This window comes from Oncorhynchus tshawytscha, linkage group LG28 (assembly GCF_018296145.1).
Source record: "Oncorhynchus tshawytscha isolate Ot180627B linkage group LG28, Otsh_v2.0, whole genome shotgun sequence".
Taxonomy (NCBI): Eukaryota; Metazoa; Chordata; class Actinopteri; order Salmoniformes; family Salmonidae; genus Oncorhynchus; species Oncorhynchus tshawytscha.
In genome coordinates, this window is record NC_056456.1 from 24,065,294 (window position 1) to 24,077,974 (window position 12,681).

Consider the following 12,681-nt stretch of genomic DNA (forward strand, 5'->3'; position numbering starts at 1 on the left):
TTTTTGCCGTAAGATACGGTTGCAGAAACATGATGTACAAAATATGTTACAAATAATTTAAAAAAACACATAATAGCACAATTGGTTGGGCGCCCGTAAAACTGCTGCCATTTCTTCTGGCGCCATTTGGATTTGCCCTTACCTCTGCTTGCTGTGTTTCTCTGTGCCTGGGTTCGAGTTCGTACAAGCATTATTGTAACAAATTCCTTATATGAACTGTAACTCAGTAAAATATTTGAAACTGCTGCATGTTGTGTTTATATTTTTGTTCAGTATATTATCGATATGTCTGTTGGGGTACATAGATACAGCACATACAAACCTACAACTCACTTTAATTAGAAATGATTAACTTACAAAACATTGCACAGCAACGCGTACAACAACATTCAAGCCAAGTGACTTACTTTTTGTATGTATGTACTGTGTAATTGATAGATGCACACACACTCACATTACATGTTCATGTTTTTAAATGTATGTAACTTGTCAAGGACTTTGACCCAAGCAGGACTAGCTGTCTCCATCGGTGTCGGATAATGGGGATCCTAATTGCTCTTAAACGCTAGTAAAACCAAATGCATGCTTTTCAACCGATCGCTGCCTGCACCCGCATGCCCGACTAGCATCACCACCCTGGATGGTTCCGACCTTGAATATGTGGACATCTATAAGTACCTAGGTGTCTGGCTAGACTGCAAACTCTCCTTCCAGACTCATATCAAACATCTCCAATCGAAAATCAAATCAAGAGTCGGCTTTCTATTCCGCAACAAAGCCTCCTTCACTCACGCCGCCAAGCTTACCCTAGTAAAACTGACTATCCTTCCGATCCTCGACTTCGGCGATGTCATCTACAAAATGGCTTCCAACACCCTACTCAGCAAACTGGATGCAGTCTATCACAGTGCCATCCGTTTTGTCACTAAAGCACCTTATACCACCCACCACTGCGACCTGTATGCTCTGGTCGGCTGGCCCTCGTAACATATTCGTCGCCAGACCCACTGGCTCCAGGTCATCTACAAGTCCATGCTAGGTAAAGCTCCGCCTTATCTCAGTTCACTGGTCACGATGGCAACACCCATCCGTAGCACGCGCTCCAGCAGGTGTATCTCACTGATCATCCCTAAAGCCAACACCTCATTTGGCCGCCTTTCGTTCCAGTACTCTGCTGCCTGTGACTGGAACGAATTGCAAAAATCGCTGAAGTTGGAGACTTTTATCTCCCTCACCAACCTCAAACATCAGCTATCTGAGCAGCTAACCGATCGCTGCTGCTGTACATAGTCTATTGGTAAATAGCCCACCCATTTTCACCTACCTCATCCCCATACTGTTTTTATTTATTTACTTGCTCTTTTGCACACCAATATCTCTACCTGTACATGACCATCTGATCATTTATCACTCCAGTGTTAATCTGCAAAATTGTAATTATTCGCCTACCTCCTCATGCCTTTTGCACACATTGTATATAGACTCCCCCCTTTGTTTTCTACTGTGTTATTGACTTGTTAATTGTTTATTCCATGTGTAACTCTGTGTTGTCTGCTCACACTGCTATGCTTTATCTTGGCCAGGTCGCAGTTGCAAATGAGAACTTGTTCTCAACTGGCCTACCTGGTTAAATAAAGGTGAAATAAAAAAAATAAAAAAATAATACAAATCTAAATCAAGTCTAATAAGAGCTAGGCATGAGTCAATTAAAAGTCTCACAACACAGAAGACCAGACCAGATACAATAAAACAATTAAGTTCTGGAGAGCAATTGAAGTCTGAAGTCCAAGCATTCCCAAAGGATTATTGATAAACCCTTGAACTTACTTTAGAAAGGCTTCAAAATTAATCTCAAAGTGAAACTGTTCATGAGTCGATAGACACCAGCAAATTCAGCAAAAAGTATTTCTCAAACAAGGCGTTCTTCTATTTGACACCAAATGTAGTAGTATAATTTCTTATATATTATGCATCATTCTAGCACAAAAAAAGGACTTGTTGATTAAAATGGTTAACGACCATTTTTGCAGACTTAACGTTTTTTGCATCTCACATTGTTCAATTTACATCTAATAAAATGCTAACTTAGCATAAGAAAAGGGCACCCGATCACAAGCACTGCATAGACTACTAGTCACTTTAGGAAGGGAATGATTAAAGTGCTGTAAAAGAGAGCATTCATTATCTCACTCCAATTACCTCCCCTTTTTCCAACTGGAGTGTTATACGAATCAAACTCCCTCAGTCCTACCATTTAATATCATGCACTGGATTCTTCCAAGTGATAATGGGCAGCTAGGCAAGTCTACAAAAACTGTATTTTTCTCCTATTATTGCCCTAGAAGTCATTGCTACCAGCCCCATACATCTCTCTCCTTATCCAGAGGTGGGTTGTATGGTTTTCCAGGAGATATTTATATACATTGTGGTATAGGATGATGCCAATCTGAAACTGAAGGCTATCAACAAGAAATCCCTTCAGCAACAGAAGCTTATGGAACAGTAGCAATGGAACACTCGTCACTGGAGTTGGTGTGCACAGGAAGGAATAACAAGAGAAAGCAGCCTTTGAGGGTGAACCCCCTCCACCCATTCAGGGCAGGTGTTCTAAGTGATAGCAAGACATATTTTCTTCCAGTACTTCATCTGGTTTCTGTCCAAGCCGTGCCCTAGCACTGGGACAGCGTGCAAATGACGTCAACTAATTGAACTCTAACAAGTTTGTTTTCTAGATGCTAGACTCTTCTTTGTCTAAGAGACACACGATTATGGATCACCATGTTATCAGATATTGTTGACGAACTGATACGTACGGGAGCTGATTTTTTATTAACATGCTGCTCCTGATTCATGTTATCCCCAAGCTCAGCAAACAACAAAACATTGTAATTTTGTATTCTACTTATGAGTGCAATACTGTTTTGTTGAATTGTAATACACGGATGGGTGACTTGGCAAATGGGCAGCCACAAAAAACGTTCATTACGTGTGCACGGTTTGAATATAACTGTCTGAGAGGGGTTCAAAGAGGAGCCTGGGACATTTTAATTTGGATGGATGTTGGTGTGAAACGCTTGAGCACAAAGTTACTTTAAACCTGACGCTGGACAGAATATTGGCCCCCTGCAGACTAACATTCCAAAGAGGAAACAAATGGATCAAAGAGCCTCATAGAGATGTTTGTATGATGGCTGCACTCAATGACTAACAAAGACAGTGCTTAAAAAACATGAGAGTGACCAAATCATCCATGTGAAAATATAATCTATGTCCCAAATGGCACCCTATTCCCTGTGGACCCTGGTCACAAGCAGTGTCCTATAGTGAATATGTCGCCATTTGGGACTCACACTATGTTCTTTGTTGAGAGCAGTGGTAAGCAGCATAATCAGTATTGTTGTTCTTTCATTGGCTTTTGAAGAAACATGTCTTATACAAAACAGGAGGCATATACCTTATGCCTCCATATACCTACCCAGGCTTTCTCAGTATCCATTTGAAAACAACTGTGATGGTGAATATCATAGAACGCAAATGCTCCCTTTCTGTTGACCAAGAACATTGTGCGATATAACTTTATTCTGTGGTAACGTGAGGTTGCATGTGTTCTACAAAATCACGTTCTCAATCATTTCACTGGTCATACAACATCAGTACAAGAACAGAAAGTTTTTATTTCAAATGGATGACACATTTTTAATGCAAGGCTCAAATGTATGTACACCAAAGCAATGTCAGTCAAATTAGAACTAGAGAACTAAACTGAAACTCTTATTTCAGCGCTGTATGTGCATGTAGCTAAACTCTTAAAATCAATTTTATGCCTTACGCATAAAACAGAATTAATTGTATTTCAGTTCAGGGAATGTTTGGAAATAAATGAAATCCCTCGATGAAAGATGATTCTCTTGGTAAACATACCCCCAGTAGATCTCAAATGGTAAAAAGTGAAATGCTGATTTGTTGTGATTTTCATTCTGTAAAGAGTGATACAACTCAATGATGCTAGCTTTTCTTCATTCCATTAAAACAACTCAACAACATGACTCAGCTTCAACTATGAACTCAGCTTCCAGATTGGAGCTTTTTAGTGTTGAGTAGTTTTCAAAACATTGAAAGTCTGTCCTGAAAAGTTGTTTGGAGAGAATAGGAACACAGTATTTTGTTACAAGTTTAATAAAATCTATAGCTCTCACTCCATTCTATGCCATCTTTAAATGTGACAATCTGTCATGCTATTATGATAAAAAGTTTTCCTATTGTAAAGAAAACATTCCAATGGGTCAATATCATATAAAATCTCAGAAAAAACCCCATTTGAAACAGAATTTCATGCTGTTTTCAAAAAGTGTTACCCATAGAAATGTGTTCTGGTTAATACATGTGTACAGTGAGTTCTTACCTGAAAATGCGATCAGATGGTTGTTCTCCCATCACCAGATCAAAACCACGCTGGAAAATAGTGTAAGGCCAGGGTCTGGTGACAAATAAGAGAGGAGAGAGTTAGACTTATATTCAGTCAAAACCAGTAACGTGGTTTACGAGACAAGAATGAAATGACTGATTGAAGAAAGAAACTTATTTTACTACTTTAAGTACAGTGTAACAATGTACACGTTACACTGCAATACACAAAACACAACCCAATCCACTGCCTGTTCACACCGCTACCATCCAGAAGGCGAGGTCAGTACAGGTGCATCAAAGCTGGGACCGAGAGACTGAAAAACAGCTTCTATCTCAAGGCCATCAGACTGTTAAACAGCCATCACTTACACAGAGGCTGCTGCCTACATACAGACTTGAAATCATTGGCCACTTTAATACATGGATCACAAGTCACTTTAATAATGCCACTTTAATAATGTTTACATATCTATTTATACCATCTATACCATCTATCTTGACTATGCCGCTCGGTCATTGCTCATCCATATATTTATATGTATATATTCTTATTCCATTCCTTGACTTTGATTTGTGTGTATTAGGTAGTTGTTGTGGAATTGTTAGATGACTTGTTAGGTATTGTTGCATTGTCGGGAAACTGGAAGCACAAGTATTTCGCTACACTCACAATAACCTTGTGTATGTGACCAATAAAAATTTATTTGATTTGATTTGTTTGTCTTCAGTTTTCCCTAAAATATTTATTTATCTATCCTGCTCAAATAGTAAACAAGTTCGGGAATCTTTTCAGCACTGCATCTCCTGACAACATTTCAACCAATCCCCCAAAATTCGTCAGATCAAAAGTAGCACTATGACAGATGCTGCGGGTAAACACACTGATAGAAAAATGTGTTCCTCCGTGGCCTGAGATGGAATGTGACTAAGGCTCGTGTCTATTTACCCAAGCTGGGAGTGGAGAGGGGAAGAATGATGGAGATTAATAGACACAGGCAGCTTGGGGACTTGAATCTGCTACAGTGTGAGAGAAAATGTGACAAGGAGATGCTGCCTCTGAGTAAGCTGTTACAATAGGCAAAGGGCCAGCTAAAACCTGATAACGGCCTCACACGAGAGAGGCCAGTCATTAAACATTCAAGTTACCGCTGTACGTTTTCCCTGTCAAAGATTGACTGCACGTGAGAGAGAAATCACTTGGGGAGGGAGGGAGATAGGGGGGAAGAGAAATGTAACAAAATTCAGATGTATAGTGAAAAAAAACATTAACATATCAGAACTGCAATGGCCCTGTAGCAGCAGGCAGATTATTTTCAAGTGCTGTGTATGGGTAATAAAAGTTCTGGAATTCTGGGAAGGATTTAAAACTTCCATCTGCTAGTACTCCACATCTCATGTTAGGCCCAGCTATAGTTTTCACAGTTCTGCTGTTTGACACAAAGATGTTTAACTAGGATTCGGCATGTTAATATATTATATAGCAGACCATTAGAGGCCATATTGTCACTTACCCTTGATTTGGACCCCACTCGTTACGAATACAGAGATGCTTGTGGACCGGGTCCTTCATGTAACCATCTAAGCAGAGACAGTCACCTGCAATGGGAGTATAATAAAACAATGGTATTGTTAAAAAAAAAAAAGTGATGTAATGACACACTGAGCTCCTCCTGGCATGAGGTGAGTATTGTGTTTCAACTATCCCATAAACCCTGTAAGCATACTGCCACAGAGCTACAGGATCTGACACAGTCTGTTGCAGAGATATCCATTTACCTGTCTCCCTAATAGGCCTGTGATTACTTTCTACTTACCAGCAGAATGAACCGACCAAGGCTATGTTCCAAAATGGCAACCTTAATAGTGCACTACTTTTCTTGCACTATAAAAGAAATTAGGGTGACATTGCGGACGCAGCCCAAGAACTGTGCAGCATGGCCAGCCAGGCTAGTTCCTCTCCAGCAGCCTCGTGATCGGTGCTGCTTATTACAGCCATCAGAAACAGGGGAGCTGCTATTTTCTTCTGATGCCTTCTGTCAGCACACAGGAGGAGGGATGTCGCCCTAACCTGATTCAGCCAGATTGATGGGGATGCATCTTGAGAGCAGGGACTAGCTATTCTACTGATGACAGACATGCCCGAGTGAGTTGTACAGGGGATGGTGAAGGGTTGCCAGACTGAGGGTAATCAGTGTATCTGAGCATTTAATGTACACAACTTGATTAATAACTTATATATTTAATAACTTATGATATATTGAATAACTCAGGGTAAGCCTAGCATGTAAACCAGCAGTTGTTTTAGGGGTTTAAACAAGTCTATGCATCAAGTATTCAGAGTATGAATTCCAAATGGGATTCTTTTTTTGAGCTCTTCCGTCAGATTGAGTGGTAATTTACTCCCTTGACAGCTGGTGCATGTATACAAATATGGATTAAGTGAAAGGATGAGTTATACCAATTCGAACTTTCACCAGAGTTAGCTTTAAAATTCAACCAAATACACTCTTAGAATTAGAGATGACTCGAGGAGCCCTGCAGATCCTCAAGGAACCCTTGAGTTCCTCGAGGAACCATTGCAGTCAATAGGTTCATATTTGCACATTTGATTAGCTGAGGGGTTCTATGAGGTACCTTTAATGTTCCAATGTAACAAATAGTTCCTGGAGGAACCTTTTTGCTGGTGCGTGCGGAGCAATATTCATTTATTTCGCTGTTGGATTTGTTGCGCTACCAGACTCAAAGCAAGATGAAAATATGTGGTTTTCTGCAATGGCTTTATGGGATAGCTAGAAACCTGTAAACAATTACCCATTCCTATATGAGTACTATTTCAATATCAATGTTGAATAATACAACATTGGCTGCTGTCAAGCCAATTATATTATATGACTGTAGCCGCCGTTTTGATTCTGAAAAGTTTATTGTGATGATAATGATTGTAATATTATGATGATAATTATTAGGTGTTGGCTTAGGTCGCTCGCTAGCTACATAATCTTCAAACTAGCCTAGCTTTTAGCTAGCTTGCTGCTCTGTGTAAGAGTAACATTTATAATATTGTAGCGGCGGCAGCCTATCAGAAGATTGGAGGCATGGATTTCAGATAGTTGTTTTTGGCCACCTGTGAGAATAAATATCATGCCTGTTCATCAGTTCTATTGTTCTGTTGCATTGACATTAAAGATTAAGCTGGTTTTGAGGCCTTGATAAAGGATTACATAAGTGCATGTGATTCTAAAGAGACAAATAGCATTTCATTGTTCAATGGTCATCATTCCATTAAACTGGTGTCAGAAGTGGCATAGCAATGCAGCCAAGCATTGGTGACGAAATGGTGACTGGACAATAGAATGCGACTTAGCTCTTTAGTATCACATGCACATACACTGACTGTACAAAACAGAAAACCTTCCATAACATTGAGTTGCAATCCCCCTTTTGCCCTCAAAACAGCCTCATTTCGTCGGGTCACGGACATGGTGTCTAAAGCGTTCCACAGGGATGCTGGCCCATGTTGACTCCAAAGCTTCCCACAGTTGTGTCAAGTTGGCTGGATGGCCTTCGGGTGGTGGAGCATTCTTGATACACACAGGAAACTGTTGAGCGTAAAAATCCCAGCAGCATTGCAGTTCTTGACACAAACCGGAGCACCTGGCACCTATTACCATCCCGTTCAAGGGCACTTAAATCTTTTGTCTTGCCCATTCACTCTCTGAATGGCACACATACACAATCCATGTATCAATTGTCTCAAGGCTTAAGAATCCTTTAACATGTCTCCTCCCCTTCATCTACACTGATTGAAGTGAATTTAACAAGTGCCATCAATAAGGGATCATAGTTTCACCTGGATTCACCAGGTTAGCCTATGTCATGGAAAGAGCAGGTGTCCTTAATATTTTGTACACTCATTGTAGGTAAAAGGTTATTTTATTAGGTTATTCTTAAGTTGTTACAGATTTAATGTTCATTCAGGTAAAACAAAAAGCAAAAAAATCTAATCAATCATTTCAATAAATCATGTGCAAGCTTAACCTTAACCTGGCAATACAACAGAACACATGAACAGGCATGACATTTACTCTCAAGGGTGTACCAAAATAAGCATCTGAAAGCCACGCTTCTAATCTTCTGATAGGCTGCCAGGTTAGAGAGGTTAGATTTTGTAAATTGTCCCAATACATTAATATTTAAAACGCTCCTGTGATTTTTCAGTGCCACCTTTCACGAGTAAAGAAAATTACGCTACATGTACTAAATAACTTACACTATATATACAAATGTATCTGGACAGCCCTTCCAATTAGTGGATTCGGCTATTTCAGCCACACCCATTGCTGACAGGTGTATAAAAGCGAGCACACAGCCATGCAATCGCCATAGACATACATTTGCAGTAGAAAGGCCTTACTGAAGAGTTCAGTATATTCCTGCCCTGCTGGAGCTGCCCCGGTCAACTGCAAGTTCTGTTATTATGAAGTGGAAACGTCTAGGAGCAACAACGGCTCAGCCGCGAAGTGGTAAGCCTCGGTTACAACACTCACATACTTTTGGTAATGTGGTGTATCAATGAAGTTTATCCATTATCCCATCAAATTTTATCAAATTAAAATGTTCAGGTCTGGGGAACATGTGTAAACCAGATATAACACAAGTCTGTTAATATGTAATAAATGTCCCATATCTTTCTAGGAGAAGCAGAATTTGGCAGTAGACAAGCCATAAACAACAGCCTACAGCACCTTCAGCACTCCCCTCACACAAAGGTATGTTTAAAATTCACAAACTTTTTTAATGTTTGTAGAACCACAGTTATTGTCAAAACCCATCCCTGTTTTCATCAGTATCTTCTCCCTGAGAAGGATTGGATTGAGCCCGTCTTGTAGCTAGCTAGTATCGAAAACCCTGCAAGAGGGGGATGCAGTACTGGGGGTTACATTAAGAATGCATCATATGAAAAATACAATGCAATTATTGAGGCATTGCATCAGGCCACTTATTCTATATTTAATTTTAATGAGAGGGGCTGAAATTACATATTCAATTTCAAGGAATCCAGGCAGTGTGTGTCCCAGTGGTCCAACTTTTGATTCATTTAGGTCTGGCAATTCATACAGTACACCAGAGACACCAGTCCGTCTTGAATTATGGATGCAAACATGGAGAGAACTCCTTTTCCCAAAAGTCATTAACATGGGATATGCATTCAATAGTGATCAGTAGCATGGTACACACTTTCTATACTATACTGATCATTTGAGGGATTCAATGACAATCTGCCACTATTCTGTGTATTGATACACAGAATGCCAAAAAAAGATCATTTTTTTGTGTATACAACAATGGTGAATAACAAAACATTTAAAGAAAAATATAAATTACAACTTTATTTTGTTTGTAAATATGAGAGGCTGTACTTTATGTTGATATCAGTTTCCCCTCATTCCCCTCAGTCTGTTTTAATGTAAAAATATATATAGATGTATATACTTTTTTTATTTAACCTTTAAATAACTAGGCAAGTCAGTTAAGAACAAATTAGTATTTACAATGACGGCCTTTATAGCATTACTACATAGCAGGTTTCATTGGTGATAACCAACCCAGTATAATGAAATATCTAGCAGAAAAACATCAACAACACCTGGCAGTATTAATGAATATAAATTAAAGAATATACAGTTGAGGTCGGAAGTTTACATACACCTTAGCCAATTACAACTTAAACTTAGTTTTTCACAATTCTTGACATTTAATCCTAGTAAAAAATCCCTGTCTTGGGTCAGTTAGGATCACCACTTTATTTTAAAAATGTGAAATGTCATAATAATAGCAGAGAGAATGATTTAGTTTACATACACTCAATTAGTATTTGGTAGCATTGCCTTTAAATTGTTTAAATTGGGTCAAACGTTCCGGGTAGCCTTCCACAAGCTTCCCACAATAAGTTGGGTGAATTTTGGCCTATTCCTCCTGACAGAGCTGGTGTAACTGAGTCAGGTTTGTAGGCCTCCTCACACACACTTTTTCAGTTCTGCCCACACATTTTCTATAGGACTGAGGTCAGGGCTTTGTGATGGCCACTCCAATACCTTGACTTTGTTGTCCTTAAGCCATTTTGCCACAACTTTGGAAGTATGCTTGGGGTCATTGTCCATTTGGAAGACCCATTTGCGACCAAGCTATACTGTAACTTCCTGACTGATGTCTTGAGATGTTGCTTCAATATATCCACCTAATTTTCCATCCTCATGATGCCATCTATTTTGTGAAGTGCACCACACCCTCCTGTAGCAAAGCAGCCCCACAACTTGATGCTGCCACCCCTCGCGTCTCACGGTTGGGATGGTGTTCTTCGGCTTGCAAGCATCCCCCTTTTTATTCCAAACATAACGATGGTCATTATGGCCAACCAGTTATATTTTTGTTTCATCAGACTAGAGGACATTTCTCCAAAAAGTATGATCTTAGTGCAGTTGCAAACCGTAGTTTGGCTTTTTTATGACGGTTTTGGAGCAGTGGCTTCTTCCTTGCTGAGCGGCCTTTCAGGTTATGTCGTGCTAGGACTCATTTTACTGTGGATATAGATACTTTTGTACCTGTTTCCTTCAGCGTCTTCACAGGGTCCTTTGCTGTTGTTCTGGGATTGATTTGCACTTTCCCCACAAAGTACGTTCATCTCTAGGAGACAGAACGCGTCTCCTTCCCAAGCGGTATGACGGCTGCGTGGTCCCATGGTGTTTATACTTACGTACTATTGTTTGTACAGATTAACGTGGTACCTTCAGGCGTTTGGAAATTGCTCCCAATTATGATCCAGATTTTTTCTTAGGTCTTGGCTGATTTCTTTTGATTTTCCCATGATGTCAAGCAAAGAGGCACTAGGTTTGAAGTTAGGCCTTGAAATACATCCACAGGTACACCTCCAATTGACCCAAATTAACCAATTAGCCAATCAAAAGCTTCTAAAGCCATGACATAATTTTCTGGAATTTTCCAAGCTGTTTAAAGGCACAGTCAATTTAGTGTATGTTAACTTCTGACCCACTGGAATTGTGATACTGTGAATTGTAAGTGAAATAATCTGTCTGTAAACAATTGTTGGAAAAATGACTTGTGTCATGCACAAAGTAGATGTCCTAACCGACTTGCCAAAACTATTGTTTGTTAGCAAGAAATGTGTGGAGTGGTTGAAGAACTAGTTTTAATGACTCCAACCTATGTGTATGTAAACTTCCGACTTCAACTGTATGTATATACAGTGCCTTCGGAAAGTATTCAGACCCATTGGCTTTTCCACATTTTGTTAGGTTACAGTCTTATTCTAAAATTGATTAATCGTTTTTTTCCCTCATCAATCTACACACAATACCCCATAATGACAAAGCAAAAGAAGGTTTTGAAATGTTTGCTAGTTTATTCAAAATAAAAAACTGAAATATGACATTTACATAAGTATTAAGACCCTTTACTCAGGACTTTGTTGAAGCACCTTTGGCAGCAATTACAGCCTTGAGTCATATTGGTTATGACACTAAGCTTGGTAAACCTGTATTTGGGGAGCTTCTCCCATTCATCTCTGCAGAATCTCTCAAGCTCTATCAGGTTGGATGGGGAGCATTGCTGCACAGCTATTTTCAGGTCTTTTCAGAGATGTTCGATTGGGTTCAAGTCCGGGCTCTGGCTGGGCAACTCAAGGACATTCAGAGACTGGTCCCGAAGTAACTCCTGCATTGTCTTGTCTGTGTGCTTAGATTCGTTGTCCTGTTGGAAGGTGAACCTTCACCCAGTCTGAGGTCCTGAGCGCTCTGGAGCAGGTTTTCATCAAGGATCTCTCTGCATTTTGCTCCGTCACCGTAGGGACGCTGCCAGATTCCCTACAGACGTGACACTTGGCATTCAGGCCAAAGAGGTAAATCTTGGTTTCATCAGACCAAAGAATCTTGTTTCTCATGGTCTGAGAGTCTTTAGGTGCCTCTTGGCAAACTCCAAGCTGCTGTCATGTGCCTTTTACTGAGGAGTGGCTTTCGTCTGGCCACTCTACCATAAAGGCCTGATTGGTAGAGTGCTGCAGAGATGGTTGTCCTTTTGGAAGGTTTTCTTATTTCCGCAGAGGAACTCTAGAGCTCTGTCAGAGTGACCATCGGGTTCTTTGTCACCTACCTAACCAAAGCCCTACTCCCCCGATTGCTCAGTTTGGCCCGGGTGGCCAGCTCTAGGAGGAGAACTGTGTTCTTGGGAACCTTCAATGCTACAGATAATGTTGGTACC

General features: G+C 40.1%; 1 protein-coding gene across 10 annotated transcripts in view; it reads right to left on the reverse strand.

The window, feature by feature from the left end:
• The window catches only part of LOC112226955 (astrotactin-1), a 247,471-nt gene that overhangs the window by 161,890 nt on the left and 72,900 nt on the right, over window positions 1-12,681 (reverse strand). For all 10 annotated transcript variants that reach the window (XM_024391656.2, XM_024391655.2, XM_024391652.2 and 7 more), the window contains 2 exons: window positions 5,919-6,003; window positions 4,403-4,477 (listed from right to left, as the gene is read on the reverse strand). In XM_024391656.2, coding sequence (XP_024247424.1) covers window positions 4,403-4,477; window positions 5,919-6,003 — 160 coding nt within the window. The remainder of the gene's footprint in view (window positions 1-4,402; window positions 4,478-5,918; window positions 6,004-12,681) is intronic.